A 19,001-nucleotide genomic window follows, 5' to 3' on the forward strand; every position below is an offset into this window, starting at 1 on the left:
TCCTTACCTCTGGATTTAGAAGAGAAGGACAGTGAAAGCTCGCTGAACATGTCCGGGTTCTCAAACCGCTCCTCTTTGACTTTGAGCCAAAAGCAATTTTCCGCCATCTCCTGAGGCACTATCTGCAAGCACAGAAAAACTCCATCAAACACCAGCAGGAATAGAGCAAGCAAGCAACAGTGCACACTTAAGCGCGCACACACACACACACACATATACACAAAAGCATTCATACTTGATGCATAAATTATTCCAGTCTTCAGTGACACATAATTCTTCAGAAACCATTCTAATATGCTCAAGAAACACTTATTATCAATGCTGGATTCTTTGATGAAAAGAAAGTTTGAATTAAAACAATTTGTTCACAGATCAGCAATCTCCATGTAAAACTGATCATGTAGACGTGGAGTAAGTTGTAGAGACTTGAAACTTGGAGGGAGGGTAGTACTCACACCGCCGACAATGTCTCGACCAAGTCTCGCCCCAATTGGCCTGACGAGGGTGCTACAGCAATTAAAAGTACGAAATCACTCATATCTCCTAAACCGTCAGTTGCAGGCTCAAGTGTCTTATGTAATTTTTTAAGGGCATAAACAATTGTGAATTGCACGGTTTTTCACACATGCATGCAATATTCGTATCATATGACATAACTCCTCATTCAGGACAACTTTGCCTCTAGAACTACTGCTGTCAATAAAATTGTTTTTTAAATGATTGAGATGATGTAAAAACCCTACATCTGCGAACTATTCCTAGGTTTTGCACTCAATCTGGAAAAAAACACTGCAGTGCAATTCTCTGGACTCTCTAGGTCAATAATTATCACATTTTTTTGAAAGCTATAATGGGGTAATTTGGAAAAGGGGTCTGAATTTACCCCAAATCCTATAAAGCCTAAAGGAAAACTCAAAACATCACGAAACCTGGTGAGCACATGCAACAGGTGATTCTAAACAAGCATTTAAAAAAAAATAGACCACAGTTGTCACTATAACAGTCATAAACGTAACAAAACATAATATTTCTATGGTAAATTACCTGTATTTGCTAAAAAAAAAGGCTTACTACATAATGCATTTTTTTCATATGTGCTTAAATGCCTTAAAGCACTTGAACCCCGGTAATCGCTGCTTGCAGCTATAATTATTTATTCATTTATTTTTAATTTATACTATTTACTCTGTTAACACACATTGCTAGTGTTAAGATAAGCAATTAAAAAAATACAATAAAAATCTAAAAAATTGCTTTCACTTTGAAATGGCATTTATTCTCAAATGACATCAGATTGACAGCTTGGGCATAATATCCTTAACTACTCCCCACAAACTGTTAGTTTGCTCCAAGCAAGAGAATGTGAGGATAAGTATTAAAATATAACCCTGACCTCTGTTCAATATTCCATTTTAGTTTACAATAAGTCAGAATATTAAAGCTGGTGACAACTTTCACTTCACGCTGATTATAAGGTCACTTTTAATCAATTTAATGCATGCTTGCCGAATAAATGAAACTTATTTATACTGATCCCCAAACTTTTAATTAGTTGTGCATGTAGTAGCGTACTGTCCATGCCATACATTTTGAACTTTTGAGTTAAAAACAAACTATTTTTAAATGAAGAATGCATTTTACAATATATGAATAATATATCTCTTAAGATATGCCCACCAGATACCAATCAAATAATGTAGACTTCCTCGCAATTGATCAGTCTACCAATTATCCTGACAACCCAGCAACTGTACTGTGAAAACATGTTCTTATTCTCAAAAATATCTGCACATCCCTTGTGTGCATTTCTGTTTATGTGTGGGATTAGAATCAGGATCAAAGTGATGTAAACTAGCGGAGAGAGGTGGCAGTTTAAACTATGTATTTTCTCCCTTACGGTTTACATATAGTAACCTCCTCCCCCTCATCATCTCTGCCTCATTCTCTCCGCTTCATTACAGCACTAGCATAAGGGAATTCAACTGTGCTACTCGTCACAGTCAAAGCCAACATGTGTGCATGCAATAAATTAGGTGTTGGCACGCTTAGAATCTAAAACCTAGGACTTTAAAGCTATTGTTGTCTTTTGCTGAGAGAAAATTGAAAGAGCTCTCCATACATATAAAACAGTCTCCAGTTTACTGAGCTGAAATCTTTAGTAAAGTGTCTCCAAAGCATAGATAGATAGATAGATAGATAGATAGATAGATAGATAGATAGATAGATAGATAGATAGATAGATAGATAGATAGATAGATAGATAGATAGATAGACAGACAGACAGACAGACAGACAGACAGACAGACAGACATCAGTATCAAACCTCAATGTCTGTCACCCCAAGGTGTAACGTATCAATCAGTAACCATCATGCTAAGTTTTTCCCCCTTCATTCTTTTGCTCTGCAATCAACACATCACCATTCAAACCCGAAAGAAAAGAAAATGAAAGGTTACGTTTGGCATGAAATGACACCTGAGAAGACATTTCTTTCTTAATCTCAGCATACATTGTTGTTGTAATTTGTATAATTGCAGCCCAACAACTAGAAAATTATATCCAACAGCATATACATATATTTCACTATTTCAAAGAAATCTGTGGGATATACTGTAATTACAATCCGGACACAAAAGCCTGGGAAGCTGTCAACATTACTAGGAGTTACTAGATTTAAGGCTAAAAACAGTTTGCATTCTCTTTCATTATAAATAAGATATGGTAATTTCCTCAACCTCAATAATAATCTAAAGAAAATGATATAGCTCAGTAAGCATCACATCATAACAGGCGCAGAAAACAGGAATACCAAAGATGCAATGAAATGCCTCTCGGTTATTCAATAAGCCTATTCTTGTATGAAGTGTTTTTTATAAATAAATCTGTAAATTCATTTTGAAACTATCTGCATTGAGTAGCATCGCCACCTCCTCTCACTTTGTCTGCTATCTGTCTGCACTCCAGAAATATAAGTGACTACAGAAATATAAATCTGCATGTGGAAAGCAAGTATTACGTAGAGGGCTCTACGCTTACTTTTCTTGTTAGGAGCACTTCCTAACTTAAAGGGGTCATCAGATGCCCTTTTTTCACAAATTCATATAATTCTTTAGGGTTTTAATGAAAAGTCTATAATATACTTTGGTTAAAAATTCTCAATAGTAGTGTAAAAAAACCACCCTTTTACCTTGTCAAAATCAGCTCTGCAAACCATCAACTCATTTTATTGCATGGTCCCTTTAAATGCAAATGAGCTCTGCTCGCCCGCCCCTCTCTGATGTGGGATTATGAGCCGTAAGGTTTACTTTAGCCGCATTTAGCCGCGTTTAGTGGTGAAACTTGCCAACAAGAACATTATTAAGAAAGACCGTTTGATGATGCATAAAAAAAAAACCTTATACTCACTTCTGCTGTGGGTGAAGCTGCATCAGATGCGATTTGCACAAACATAGACGCATATGTAGATCAGGATCGGCGCTTTCCTTTTTAAAAACGAAAGTAACGTTCAAAATTCAAGTTGAGATTAATGTTTCAAATATAAATTTTTGAATACAGAAATATTAAATGGTTTAAATAACTGAAAAGATCTGCCAGCAGGTGGTGGCAAGTCACTGATTTAATTACTGAATCATATCATTCATTTGATTAGTTCGAACGGCTGGTTCATTCAGAAATAAACCAAGTGACTGTCTTTATGAATGGGAAATTGATTCATTTCACTAGATTCGTTTAAAAATGCATGTTCATTCATAAACAAAACACCGCTGTGTTTGAATGGAGATGTGCAGCGGCTCAGTTTTGACTTCTTTTACAAACTCCCTTAAAAATTATAAACAACTGTCGCTCATCTTAGTTCACGATCTCAAAAAAGCTCTATTATAATCAACGAAGCTCTCTATGCTGCACAATCAATCGCTTATTTACACTCACTACACTTTGTTTATGAATGGATTTGTAAGATATGTCTGTGATACATTACTCAACTTTGCAAAAACACATATAAACCTTTGAAGGTCCCCTGAGGAGAACACAAATATGCTGATGAGGTCGGTCACAAATGCTGCTCCTAAATATGTTTTCATAGTCGCATGTAGTAGTTTTCAGTCGCAAATGCCAGTGAAATGATCACACTGTAGAGCTCTGACCTAGCCAAAAAAATTACAATTTAATTTAATTAATTTTTAGGCAAGATTATTTCTTTATAATGCTTAGTAAGTTTTTAGGATAATGAATGTCTAACATGGTGAAACACTGTGGTAATGATAATGGTAGTCATTCAACTACGTTTCATTTGGTTGCTCATCCTGGCACCTACTTTGCACCGTATTCTCAATGATGATCCAAATTACTGGACAATATCAGATCGCAATTACAATCTCACTAAGTCCGAGTGGAACTGAAAATACAGAGAGACTGACAGAGTGAGAAACGAACAGTCTCATTAGTGCACTGCCTCATAAGGGCACTTGCAAAAAAAAATACCGTGACTCCTCCAAACAGAGTAATTAACACAAGGCTCAGTCAGGATGACCTTGTTCGCGCTCAAGCAGCAGAGAGAAATGCTGTAGCTTCCTCTTGCCTTGGGCAGCTACACCCATCTCTGGGCAGAAAGTGAGCAGCTCCAAATGGTCTTAGCTGCAGATGCGAGCAATCATTTACTTTTCCATAAAGGAGTGCGGCTCCCCTGTGTGGGCGTTCTAACGGTTGGAGAAATTACATTACAGCACCTCCAGGCAACAATCTCCGATGTGGCTATTTGAAAGTCCGTTACATGCTTTAGGGAAAGATGGGGAGGAGTGCAGGGGCTGGAGTGTTTCCCGACTTTACTGCTGCCGGCTGCTTTTGCTGTCTGACTGTTATCTTCCTCTGTTGTGAGAGATGGAGGGGTCTCCGGTGGGTGATTTAAAATAGCAAGAATCAAACTGATTAGCATTCTCATTTTCCTCCTCTCTCACTCTCTCTATCACCTATCACCGTCACATCAGCATAATGGTACCTGAGAGATCTCAGCATTACCACACATGACATCACCTTGTCCGAGAGTATGAAAGACAGTGCAAACGTATGTGTCAGTAAATAAGGTGCTATTCTTTAAATCTTCAGTATTTTACTAGTTTTAATATTTTAACAGCTTAGCTATTTTGCAACTGCTTCAAAACTTGCACATATTTATAACAATTTAGTTCACTGAGTTTTAATTTAAGTACTGTATTTAAGCAATAAGGTATGAGAGGCCGTGCTGTACCGTGAATAAATCACGGCTGAAGGGCGTTGTTAGGGCGTTGCAACCCCTTCAGCCGTAAATTATTCATGATACAGCACGGCCTCAAGTACCTTATTGCTTTTATAAAACGGTTACCACACAATAAAAATATTAAAATCAAAAATATATATTAATTTATATATATTAAGTTGTACGTTTTCATAAAGTAAAATCATTAACTGCCTTCCGCTGTAAAAAGTAGTTCCTAACTGCTGCAGCTGTGTTTACGTTGCTAAGGGTGGTTGCTAAGGGTGTTCAATGATACACAAAACCATTGAGTGAAGCGGTCATAGCAGTGCCGTATCATGAATATGACACAGCTGCTGACCAATCAGAATTGAGGAATGAACTACCCGTTTTATAATACAAAATGTAACAGTTTCTGTGGTGCACTCTGGCCAAATTTATTTATTCCTTTGTTAAGAATAATCATATTTTTTGGCTATTCTAGTTCAAAATAGAAACAAGCAAATAATACAATGAAATAAATAAAAAATAAAGAGTGAAAATAATTAAATACAGTTGAAGTCAAAAGTTTACATACCTTGCAGAACTTGCAAAATGTTTATTATTTTACCAAAATAAGAGGGATAGTTTAAAATGCATGTTGCTTTTTATTTAGTACTGACCTGAATATGATATTTTACATAAAAGATGTTTGCATATAGTCCACAAGTTGAATTTATAAAAATGACCCCTTTCAAAAGTTTACATACACTTGATTCTTAATACCGTGTTGTTACCTAAATGATCCACATCGGGGGTTTCTTTAGTGATTTTTTTAGTTCATGAGTCAATTATTTGTCCTGAACAGTTAAACTGCCTGCTGTTCTTCAGAAAAGTCCTTCAGGTCCCACAATTCTTTGGTTTTTAAGCATTTTTGTGTATCTGAAGTGTATTTGAAATGTTTATTTTATTTAATAGTTTCAGTTGTTTATTTAAAGCAATCTATTCATTCTGGGTGAAAAAAATAGAGCTACCTATTAGCAAATGTGATAAGAAATATTTCTTGTGCAAGATCATGTGACTCTGAAAACATGGCTGCTGAAAATCCAGTTTTGCCATTTTAGAAATAAATAGACAATGGTTATTTTAGATATTAAAATAATTTTACTATTTTTGATCAAATAAATGTGACCTTGGTAACCATAAACTTTTATTTTTGCATTTAAAATACATATTTTAATACAATAATTATTTTTAAGCAATTGACTCATTTTCCAAACCACACAAAATCAACTTTTCTCCTGAATATAAAATAATCACTATAAAAATAAGGAGTTCTGCCCTTGGGGCTAAATGGATCCTGGTTTGTGGCTCTTCAGCTTTTCAAAGTTAAGTAGCCCTGATTTATATCATTTTTGATCGCTAATTGAGTTTCTTACAAAGAGTTTTTTTTTCTTTCGTAGACTTGTTTTAAAGGAGCGTATCCCTTCTGCGCTGAGGCATAAAGAAGTTAAAGACAAGGTCGAGCAGAAGCATGAAAAAGTACAAATAAATTAATCCAGTTTTCAGACTGTTAAAAGTCCCCAAGGCGATGGGTAAATTAATGATTTAGAGTTAAAAGGAAAAAGAAGATGTGAAGAGGTTGACCCACTGAAATCGCATTTAAATGCAACAGAGGATTACGCAACATTGTTTTATATATTTGTGTTTTGTTTCATTTTAACTCAAAAATGTATTCAATTACGAGCAGAATGTGTGCGCAAGGGCACTTGAGCTAATGAAATAGTTTACAGCCCGATATCTTGAAAGGGAGGCAGAGTGGCGAGTCGTGAGTCTCATGGCTCAACGCTCTTTTTAATAAGCTGCATGTACTCGTAGGCTTTGGACCATCAACTCCCACTGAAAAAGTCGTACTCTCTTTTTCATCCTTTCTTCTTGTCTTCCACTTACACGCTGGGAAGGCTAAATTACTGCCACTATTTGCAATTTTCTGCTGACCTTGGAGTGTATTATGCGCTTCTCAGAACGCACGTGTTTTTAAACCATTTAAGCTTCAGTGGTGTTCTTCAGTGTTCTTACCTTGGACCAGTTCACCCGCTTCATGACACTCTCAGGTTTGTAGGTCTTCTTGGGTACCAGACCGTAAGGCAGCTGGACAACGAGCGGAGGAGGAGCCAAAGGCATACCAGGTGGTGGGGGCGGGCCTCCTCCAGGAGGTGGAGGCGGTGGTGGAGGTCCAAACCCAGGTGGAGGTGGTGGAGGTCCCAGAGTTGCAGGGCAAGGAGGTGGCGGAGGAGGTGGAATGCCTCCACTTGGTGGTGGTGGAGGTGGTGGAGGAGGAGGCGGAGGTGCAAGCCCCCCAGGTGGTGGTGGCGGTGGTGGAGAAACACCGGCCGCTCCGGGTCCTGCCGCAACCTGTAAAAGGATTAAAAAGAGTAAGAGACAAGAAAAGGGCATCTTAAGAGATCAAACATTCACCTCAACCACTCCCGTTCAGCCTCTAGACCCAAAGGCCCATGCTTTTATCACCATTACATGTTTTATCCCATCAGAACTAGCGGGTGAGACAAGGGCAAAGGAGAGTGGAGGATAAAAGACAGAGTGTTTACAGCAGCTGACTTTTCAATTTTAGGAGAGTGCATTAAAACAAGTCTAAAAATCAGAGAAAGTGAGAGAGATAGGGGAGGAGGGGCTCCTCGCATGCATTAAATAAAAGTTGATAAAAGCAGATGGATGACTTGGGGCCGCTGTGGCCTTCCCTCCGGGCACCGCTTCCCTCAGCAGCACTGAGCATCTGCCTGTCTAGCACGCAGAGCACCGCCTCCTGAGAGCCAAGTAGGGGCCAGCGCTCAGAGGAGCCTGAGCCCACCGCCTGATCCTCTCACTGGGGAAACTGGGACACGGCAATTCCTGAGGGGCAGGTAGTCACATTCAATATGTAAATAAATAAACGGCAGGTCAGTCGATGTGACCGGCAGACTCTTCTGGAATGTACACACCTGTCAAGTGTTTGGGCTCTCAGAGGAGCAATTTGACAAGTGTTACACGAGTGGTAAAGTGAATGTGTGTGAGTCTAGGTGTGCAAGTGATGGAACGGTTATCTGTGTGGAAACTGGAGGGTTTTTTCATCCAGGGGATCCTGAATGCAGGGTCCAAAAGTAACACTCTCCTAGTGGCAAACGTGGTAGAAATTGGATTTAGTGAGCAATTAAAATGTAAGAGGCTGTAGGATTTAAATGAAAAAATAAATAAAATAATAAGTATTATTATTATTATTATGTACACTGCCCTCCAAAATTTTGGAAACACCCTGGAAAAGTGAGGTTTTGGACAATATTGGCATGCATCCTTTTTAATTTGTGACAACACAAACTATGAAAACATATTTTATTACATAAGCAGTTTATACATAGAAAAAAACGTACATTTTCGATTCATCAAAATATCCCCATTAGCAGCTATTACAGCTCTGCATAATCTGGGCATCCGAGCTGTCAGTTTATTCAAACATTGACTTGATCTATTACTCAAAGCCTCCTGAAGGATTGCCCAAAGATGATTCACACTTTGCGGATGTCCAAAACCACACTTTGCCAGGGGTGTTTCCAAACTTTAAAAGACAAGTTAGAGTTAGATTTAATATCAATTTGCATTGGGTCTGGCAAGAGTTAATTGTGGACTTTATTGCAGGAAATGTTTAGTACACAGAAAACAAAACACTGAGATAAAAAAGGTGAGATAAAGCTTAACTCTGGGTAACATCAGGCATTATACAACAGCATAGTATAACCAATTTCTATGGGCCTTGTAGGACACACATACACACACACACACACACACAATTTAAAAGCCATTTCAGTTTCAGATTAGCAGTGGAGAATGAAAAAGCGACTGACACTGAGGGCATAACTCAAAAGAAACAAACATGGCGAAGTTTATGATGATCATCTGTTATTGTTTTTAAGGCGTAATGACATAAGCGTTCATTCGTTCCGTATGGAACATACTTAACTGTGATTACACCGAATGACAAGATGACAGTATCGATATTTGTTTGCGGATGAAATATGGAAAGTGCTTTGTGTAGACTGATTCATCTCGTTTAATCATAAAGCATAACAGATGAGAGTAAACCATTAGACTTGATTAACATGTAAATTGCCTCTGTAATTTGCTAATAGATTGAGCGTATGAATAGGATGCAGCCACCTGAACCTTTAGCAGTAATGAGAAGAGTAATCGGGCTTGAACGCTTGTGCAACTGGTGGCGGCAGGCAGTCGACCTCTTTGCTCCATCCTCTAGATCCTTAACCTTGAGCCACAATCCACAGGGTTTTTTTTTTAGCCAAATACAGTACGTGATTCTTTTTCTTTATTGGTCCTTTCTTTTTTTTTTTTTTACTTACTTTCCTGGTAACTGAAGATAAGTGAAGTTCACAAGATGGTCTCCAGGAAAAGAAGCCATTATGGAAGAGTCAGGGCTCAATTCATCCAGTAACTGATAAGACTGAGGGCGGTAAATGTCCTGACAAATCAGCCTTGCTCTGCTCGCAACAGAATAAACAGGTATTTTGAATCATTGATAAAGGGTGGCCAAGTCTCTTTAGCAACAAATTATATGCAAATGCTTCAATTAGAAGTCCCAATAGTCCAGATATGACTTGACCTTTGGATGATTACAAACCATTTTTCTCTCTCTGCTTTTTATCCCATCCTCCTCCTCCTTTTCAAAACGTACTTTGTGCCTCATTCTCATCACTGCTTAGTGAAAAAGTTTCTCATTTTCTAAAGCAATTCCCCTCTCTGCGCTCCAGCCTCAGTTCAGTTGATTAGGAGAATGATATGCGTCGAGCCACATTTTTATATGCATTACCGAGTGTTTGATTACACAATGCAGGCAGTGGATTGTTTATTAGAGGGGAAATTAAAAAGGTGTAGGAGCATCATGCAGGAAGCTGAGGTCCCTTGACGAGTACCCTGTCCCATGATTATGCGTCTGTCAATCTCCGGCCCGTTGTGACCCATTTTCTCTTTTAAGTTTAATACAAGAGAATGGCAAGCAAATTAGCTGCTAAATTAGAGCACCGTCATTTCTGCATCGCTTCGGCCCTCTGTGGCAGCTTGTGGCGCGCTGCAGACCCTCCAGCCACGGCTCTGGAATGCTAATCAGCCTCCGGCACACAATTTTCTCTAGCCATACCCCTTATTCTCTTTAAACAATATTCATCATTTAGACCAATTTTACAACCAAAACCCATTTTGCACAGGAAAACGTTTCATTTAAGGCTCCTTTCCCCCTCTGTTTTCATTTCAGCTTCTTATCTCACTTTAAAAAGCAATTTACGACCAAAAAGTCTTGTTTGATAAAGGTCTAAGCTGGCCACTGACCTGAAATTTCTGGCCGTCTCCCATAGCATTCAGCTGCACTAATTAGCAGTCAGTGTGTCTGCAACTATCTGTTATATATGGACAGGACAATATCAAAGAGACAAGCATCCATTTACACTCTCAACGGGTGGGAGGGCACTCTTAGTAGAAACAGTCACAGTTTGGGTAATTAACTAGGGCTAACACACAATTAAAACCATCCCAATCTCATCTCTGATGAGCAAGAGGCAAATTCAATTAGATTCGGTTACTACTGAGGGTTACAATACTCTAGTTAAATGGAAAGATGGGGTTTCATTTTCCCTTCCAGCTGGAACTGGCTCTGGGAGCCTGTTCCATCATGTTTCCTGATGCTAGTAAGAGTTTGCTTGATTCATATACTTCCTAGCTTCTAAGAACTATAAGTATTCACAGTATAGAGATTGTGCTTGGCAAGATTCACCATCACAAGCTGTTTATATGCAGGATATGTGGTAAGGATTATGGCCTAATTGTGTAGCATGCATTTGTAATGAATGATTGCACAGCATCTGTTGAGAGTCTTCAGACAATACAGAAAATCAAGGCTCTGGATGATCAGTGAGAGGTAACAGCTTTGATCAACCTGTTGGAAGGTATAAAAAAATGCTGATTTTCAACGATGCCGGCGGGTGGCTGCATTGAGCATGCTGGGAAGGCAGAGGGAAGGGTTGGGAGAACACCCACCTTGCTGTTTCCTTCGCTGATGCTTTTCTCTGCCTCTCTTAGCTTGTCTCTCTCACTAGTCAACTGGACAGGTGAGGGACATACAGACAGACAGATACACAGACAGACAGAGCAACGGTAAGGCAAAGACAGAGATTTCATAGCTGGAAGAGGAGAATAAAGCCAACTATACTGAAGGATACATGGTAATAAAACTTAGGGACAGCAAGAAATTGGATGCAAGCAGCCTACTTGAACATTATCAACACACTGTGTTTGCCTACTAATGAAGCAATACAGGGTTTCATTAGTGGTTGTTGTGAGCTTTGCAGAAGTGAATTCATAAATGAAGAACATCATTAAACACCCTCACACAGTTCCAGTTCTGGACAAAATTGAGCGCAACCGTGCCACCCACTGTTTTCCGTGGATTTTGTTCTAGAAAAAAATAGTCTTTAAAGGTTTTCAAGTTATCATTAAAAATCAATTATCCTATGATTTTTACTTCTGGAACCCGACTCTTTTGACTCCTGTCATTTTTGTGATGCTTTTGTTCCACTAACGTCCATTTCAAAGGGAAGTTCAAGGCACAAGAGTCGGGAACACAGTAAATTGTTTTTTGTGTGCTTTTTAGAGTTGCTTCTAGAAAAATTTGTCTTTAAAGATTTTCAAGTTATTATTAAAAATCACTTCTCCTATGATTTTTACTTCTGGAACCCGACTCGTTTGACTCCTGTCATTTCCATGATGCTTTTGTTCCACTAACGTCCATTTCAAAGGGAAGTTCAAGGTACAAGAGTCGGGAACACAATAAATTGGTTGTTGTGTGCTTTTTAGAGTTGCTTCTGGAAAAATTAGTCTTTAAAGGTTTTCAAGTTATCATTAAAAAATCAATTATCCTATTATTTTTTACTTCTGGAACCCAACTCTTCTCACTCCTGTCATTTCCATGACGCCTTTGTTCCACTAATGTCCATTTCAAAGGGAAGTTCAAGGCACAAGAGTCGGGAACACAGTCAATTGTTTTTTTGTGTGCTTTTTAGAGTTACTTCTGGAAAAATTTGTCTTTAAAGTTTTTCAAGTTATCATTAAAAATCAACTCTCCTATGATTTTTACTTCTGGAACCCGACTCGTTTGACTCCTGTCATTTCCATGATGGTTTTGTTCAACTAACGTCCATTTCAAAGGGAAGTTCAAGGTACAAGAGTCTGGAACACAGTAAATTGGTTGTTGTGTGCTTTTTAGAGTTGCTTCTGGAAAACTTTGTCTTTAAAGGTTTTCAAGTTATCATTAAAAATCAATTCTCCTATGATTTTTACTTCTGGAACCCGACTCGTTTGACTCCTGTCATTTCCATGATGGTTTTGTTCAACTAACGTCCATTTCAAAGGGAAGTTCAAGGTACAAGAGTCTGGAACACAGTAAATTGGTTGTTGTGTGCTTTTTAGAGTTGCTTCTGGAAAAATGAGTCTTTAAAGGTTTTCAAAATATCATTAAAAAAATCAATTCTCCAATCATTTTTTACTTCTGGAACCCAACTCTTTTCACTCCTGTCATTTCCATGATGCCTTTGTTCCACTAATGTCCATTTCAAAGGGAAGTTCGAGGCACAAGAGTTGGGAACACAGTAAATTGTTTTTTGTGTGCTTTTTAGAGTTGCTTCTGGAAAAAATTGTCTTTAAAGTGTTTCAAGTTATCATTAAAAATCAACTCTCCTATGAATTTTACTTCTGGAACTTGACTCTTTTGACTCCTGTCATTTCCATGATGCTTTTGTTCCACTAACGTCCATTTCAAAGGGAAGTTGAAGGCACAAGAGTCGGGAACACAATAAATTGGTTGTTGTGTGCTTTTTAGAGTTGCTTCTAGAAATCCTGTTCCTTCAAGTCCTTCTCATCATTTCACTGCCTTATGATGCGCTCTGTGAATTTAGCACAAGCACTTAGATTCAGTGATGCTTTGCTCCCGCTTTGAACTTGCTATGAGCAGCCTCTTTTTAAAAAAGAAAAGGGGAAAAATAACATCTTAACAGCCTTTTTTCATTCAGAGGAAGCATACTCTACTGCTTCTGAAATACACTTATATGGCGCAGTTTCCCCATACTGCACGTAGGGCAGAATCAAATATTAAAGACGTGTAATGGAAAAGAAGATGGATACCTCTATGTGAAGATGGTGGAAAAACTTTGATCACATCTGAAAAGCTGTCCTTGCTTGTAGTGTTTAGAAAGCTTTGTTTTTCGTTTTTGTTTTATACGTTTTCATATTTTTGAAGGGCAGAACAGCAGCCAACACATTGAACATTGTCAAGAAGAACAGCAGCATCTTCATATTCCTTGTGATCGTTGCCTCAAAGAGAGTAGAGAAAGAGTGATGGCGCACACACACTGCATCTCAAACGAATCAGACTGTAAAGGTGAATGGCCGAGCTGTGTCCCCTGATACTGACCATGGCAACAGCGCAGGGCACATGGCAACCAGCTCTATGATTCAAGCGAAGTGCTGTCCTTATCGGCATCATTACCGCCAGACTCCTTGCCAAATCCATCCCGGCAGTGGCAATAAGACACAGGTCCAGCCTTGCACTGTACTGCAATGTTACGAGTCCCATGTTAGTACAGACAGCTGACCGAAGAGCTTTCTGAAACCTATCAGGTGCTGCAAAAGATTTCACCCTGGGTTCTGAATTATTAAGCGAGCTGCTGTTCGATTCCCCATTTTTGACTCTATTCCCTTTCTGTTGAATGTCCTAGAGAGAAGCGACGAGAAACCCTGGAGAAATGTGTTGCACTTTGTTGCCGTTAATATGATGCAATTACTAACCGCGGTCGAATCAAGAAGGGGAAATATCAATGAAAAGAGCGGATATGGTTGCATGCTTATTTAAAACTCAACAACTGAGCAGGAGGCCTAATAACGCATGCACTCTCATTAACTCTTAAAAATGCATGAATTATAAGTGCAAAGCTCTTTTATTATTTTATTCTTTCCATTTCGCATTCAGTCTGTCCGAATTTTTCTGTACCATGGCTTTGATGAGCTCATCTGACTATTATTTTCGCATGAGCTGTTGCTTCGGCTCCTCTGAATAATGGCTCTCTTCAATTATGTGTTAAAGGCAAATCTGTTGATAAGCATGTCATCTCTTTGTTGTCCTTAAACCTCGGTCACCCTAATGGCTTGAAATAATGTGAAAATGTCTGACATTCATGCTTTTCGGCTCAAAGCTTTGGAAATGTACATCATAATGCAACCTACCGAGGCTTATTTTAGCGACAATGATTATCATACAGGGGTAAAATATGGAGACTGGCTTTTTGAAGAGATGACCCCTTTGGGTCATGCATTTATGTATGATTGTGTTATGTATGATATAAATAACATTTATTATAATAATTCATTTATGGGTTATTCTATGGAAATGTCCATTTTTCTGTCCCTAGCCTTTACAGAAATATTACACTTAAAAAACACTTTAGGGTTACAATTTCTTTATATTTTAAAATGAAACAGTATGTTATTTAAAGGGTCATAGGATGCCCACTTTCCACAAGTTAATATGATGCTTTAGGGTCCTAATGAAAAGTTTGTAATATACTTTGATTAAAAATTCTCTACGGTAGTGTAAAAAAACACAAATTTTACCTGGTAAAAAATGCCTGTGCTACTTAAGACTTATTTTGTGCTCCAGGGTCACATATGTATTCATAAAGTCAAAAGGTAATCAAATAATGTGTTCCAAGTTTAAATGTTAGAAAAAGAATTTTAACACATCGTGCCATACCAAATGGACATTTCTGTAGAATGACTCTTTTAATTTTACGGTACAATGTGTTTCGAAACTAAGTTCTACTTTCCATCTGTACCAGACCACCAAAAAACAAGTCAGCATGTGGGTTCAAGTGTGGGTGAGCATAGTGAGTTTTCACGGTGATGTGTTGTGCACCCACAACCTGACAACATTGTGAAACTGTAGTGGGAGAAGAGTTTTACACTGGCTGTCTAATAAAGGGTACAATTTGTCAGCTTTGCGCATGACAACCTATGAGTTTATATCCCTTTCAGATGTGCCAAAACACCCACGGGATATGTGCAACACTCTCATGCTAATATCCCGGTGCTTCTTTACCGAGCGCATTATATGTTCTCTACCAGAAGCACCAGAAGTCTGTTGATGCAAGAATGTTCTGGAGCCAACGCTTTGAACGTGCCTTCAGAGCACACATTTGGAAAGAGTATGCGTCTCCAGGGCTTCGCTTCACTCTTCTACCTGTTAATGTGCTGGAGATGACTGAGCTTCAAAGAGAAGGAGATCACCTTGGGGTAAGACTGAAGGACACCCAGGGAAAAACAACAGCCGAATGACACTGTGGTCCAGGACAGCAAAGCAGGAGAGAGCAGGTGAGCAGTCATTAACGGGGTTGCAGTGTCCGTGAGGAGGGACGAGTTGGGTGCACGCAATATGGCTCGGCATGAATGAGTGTAGAAAAGGAGGGATGATGGTGACTGATGAGGAGCAGAGCATAGAGAGGCCTGGGCTCATGAATATGTGTAGGAGTTGAGAAAGTGATGGACGAGGCAGATGGAGGAAAGGAGGGAGGCAGAGTGGGTAACGTGCCGTGATTCGGCTCTCGGGGCAGATGAAGTGCAGGGGTGAGGACTGCACACAAATGAAGTGTCGGGCTCCGAGATGCTCCGCTTTGCACGGGGAGGAACCCATTCCAGCTCCACCTCCACTAATGTGCCCATTTAGTAAATCTGTGAGAATGAATGGTGGTTCAAGCTGCCAGGGTCCTTAATGACAGCAACTCATCTCGGTTTGAAGGTGGGGAGGCTCTTGTTAGGAGAAGCTGGGGGCAATAGGGCTTGGAAATACTGAGAGGTAGGTAAACAGAAAGACAAAGCGCTGGCTTTTCCGACTGCAATATATCTGGTTTCTGGAAAACTATTTACGCCGTGGATGGCGATTCACAAATGGTGATTTTTTTCCCCTTCCTATTAAACTCCATAAGCTAGCAAGCAAGCTACTTCTTTTGTCCCAAGGCAGCACTAAAATCTAAAATGTTTCAAATTGGGTTTGGTAGGAAATAGCAGTCATTTTGCGGGAGAAAGACTAAGGGTTTTTCTTGACAGGAACGATGATGTGAGAGCCAAAGACGTAACGCAATCCCTCACAGCGTTGATACAATAGCTAGGAACAGGCTGCGATGGAGCAATTGAGAAAAATCAAATCCAACAATTTGAGCGGGAGATTGGCCCTTTATTAAATCATACAATCCCCCAAGTCTTAAAATACCCACTTAGAGCACCACTGCATTCACGATAAAAGATAAAAAGGTTTCAATTTGACCAAATTAGCAGAGTCTCTGCCTTCGCCGCCACATTAGAAGTTGCATTACCATTCGAAGCAGACAGAGAAAAACTGTTTCATATGACCTCACAACACAGAAAATAACTACTAGTGATCCTAATGTGCTTGTATAGCCCATTTTCAGGGCATTTGATGAGCTGAGGCTCTGTCAAGTAGGTTTTATGATGGAGACAAATAATTTAATGCCTTCCAGTCTAATAGCCATTGGAGAATAGTTGAATAGAGGTGGAGAAAGCCAGTCTGGAAAGCGGAAAAAGTAGGCGTGTTTCTTCACGGATCTGTAGGATAAAGGGCCCTTCTAAGCTCTCATGAGAGAAGATAAGAGAAACCTCAGTGGATTCGAAACATCTGAGAGTACAGCAAAGCACATAGCGGTTCTGTGGTATAATCAGTGGCAATGGAAGGGTAAACTATGCATGTTAAAGGTGAACACATAGGCCACGGCATCGCCGGTAGCTTCCATTAGCGTTAACCAGTGTTTGATACCCTTGGGTAGAGAACGCAGAGCAGCTGAACTGATCATACCTATAGGGCTGCTCGTGAACCTAAAGTGAGAGAGAAGAGTGTGTACAGTAGGTTATGGTGCAAGTGTTGTTACCTGGGTCTGCAGGGTGTTGATCTGTGTCTCTAGCCCTTTGATTTTCTCCTCCTGCTTCTGCAGCTCGGCCTGCGCCTCCTGCCGTGCGCTGAACTCCTCGTCAAACTAAAAAAAATAACGCACATACAAAAACATTGGCCTATGTGGATTCCATCAACCACAGGACACATCAACACATGCAGCATGTCTCTATATACACTGCCACTCAAATGTTTGGGATCAGTAAGATTTTTAATGCTTTTTGAAAGGATCCTTTTCTGCTCATCAAGGCTGTTTATTTGATCAAAAACACAGTAAAAAAACTGTAATATTGTGAAATGTTAATGCAATTTAAAATAGTGTTTTTCTATTTTAATATACTTTAAAATTTAATTTATTGCTATAATTATAGCTGAATTTTAGCCAACATTCTTCAGAAATCATTCTGATATGCTGATTTATTATCAGTGTTGGAAACAGTTGTGCTGCTTAATAGTTTTTTAGAACCTGTGATAAAGAACAGCATTTATTTAAAATAAAAAAAAACTTTTGTAACAATAAACACATTGTTTAAAGTTTGGAGTCAGTACATTTTCTCTTTCTTTCTCTCTTTGAAAAAAAATGATTCAGCAAGGATGTATTAAATTGATAAAAAGTGAGAGTAAAGACTTATATTGTTAAAAAAGATTTATATTTTGAATAAATGCTGTATACAATCAAATTATCACAGGTTCCAAAAATATTAAGCAGCACAACTGTTTACAACATTGATAATAAAAGTAATAAATCAGCATATTAGAATGATTTCTGAAGGATCATGTGGCACTGAAGACTGCAGTAATCGCTGATGAAAATTCAGCTTTGCATCACATAAATAAATTATACTTCAAAGTATATTAAAATAAAAAAAGTTATTTTGAATTGCAATAATATTTCATAACATCACTTTTTTTGTGTGTTTTTGATTAAATAAATGGAACGTTCATAAGCATTCGAGACTTTTCTGAAAAATTTTACTGATCCTGAACTTTTGAGTGGCAGTGTACAGCTGCCATCACAAGCATACACACAGTTTGTGAGTGAGACCCAGTGTTTTCAGCTACCGAGAAGTATTTGTGTTGCTTTGCCATTAAACTGCAAGCCTCAGAAGTCTGACTGACATTTGGCAGAGTTGGGCAGGAAGCTGAGCAAGAGCATGGATGCACTCTCAAAGCATCATGGGATGTGGCTCTTGGCTTCACTGACAACAACAGCAAGTGTTATCTCAGCATCCTCATGGACCTCCAGAGGAAATGTTTCAACTAAAAAAAAATTGCAATATTGTTCATTGGGGCCTTTAACACTATTTGCAATGGTGCCTCTAAATAGTGTTCCCAGTATGGCACAAAAAAGCTTGCAGATTGGAGCATCAGCATTGATTCTGCTTGCACTGATACAGATCATGTTGCTCTGCTGCCAGCTATTGATCAGACGAGAACAATCGATGTGCTGTCTCACCGCTCATGGGAGAAAAGTTTGGTGACAGCAGCCTGGTTGCATACCAATAGCGGCACCCAGGGTGATTAATAGACTCACCTTTTTGGAGAATTCAGCCGCTCTCTGCTCGCTCTCATCCACTTTGGCTTTATCCACGCACTGATCTGTCATTCACATCCAGCCGGGTACATGAAAACACACAAGTATATGTAAATTACAAGGTGCATTGTTAACACGACGCTTAAGATTCCACATCAGACACCGAATAAAGACAATCAAAAGAACAAAAAAAGCGA

The 19,001-nt window shown here is 39.0% G+C and overlaps 1 protein-coding gene across 4 annotated transcripts in view; it reads right to left on the reverse strand.

The window, feature by feature from the left end:
- Window positions 1-19,001, reverse strand: part of diaph2 (diaphanous-related formin 2) — a 541,097-nt gene that overhangs the window by 320,738 nt on the left and 201,358 nt on the right. For all 4 annotated transcript variants that reach the window (XM_073820077.1, XM_073820079.1, XM_073820078.1 and 1 more), the window contains 4 exons: window positions 18,805-18,869; window positions 17,251-17,355; window positions 7,289-7,624; window positions 8-122 (listed from right to left, as the gene is read on the reverse strand). In XM_073820077.1, coding sequence (XP_073676178.1) covers window positions 8-122; window positions 7,289-7,624; window positions 17,251-17,355; window positions 18,805-18,869 — 621 coding nt within the window. The remainder of the gene's footprint in view (window positions 1-7; window positions 123-7,288; window positions 7,625-17,250; window positions 17,356-18,804; window positions 18,870-19,001) is intronic.

The sequence above is a fragment of the Garra rufa genome, chromosome 16 (genome assembly GCF_049309525.1).
Source record: "Garra rufa chromosome 16, GarRuf1.0, whole genome shotgun sequence".
Lineage (NCBI taxonomy): Eukaryota > Metazoa > Chordata > Actinopteri > Cypriniformes > Cyprinidae > Garra > Garra rufa.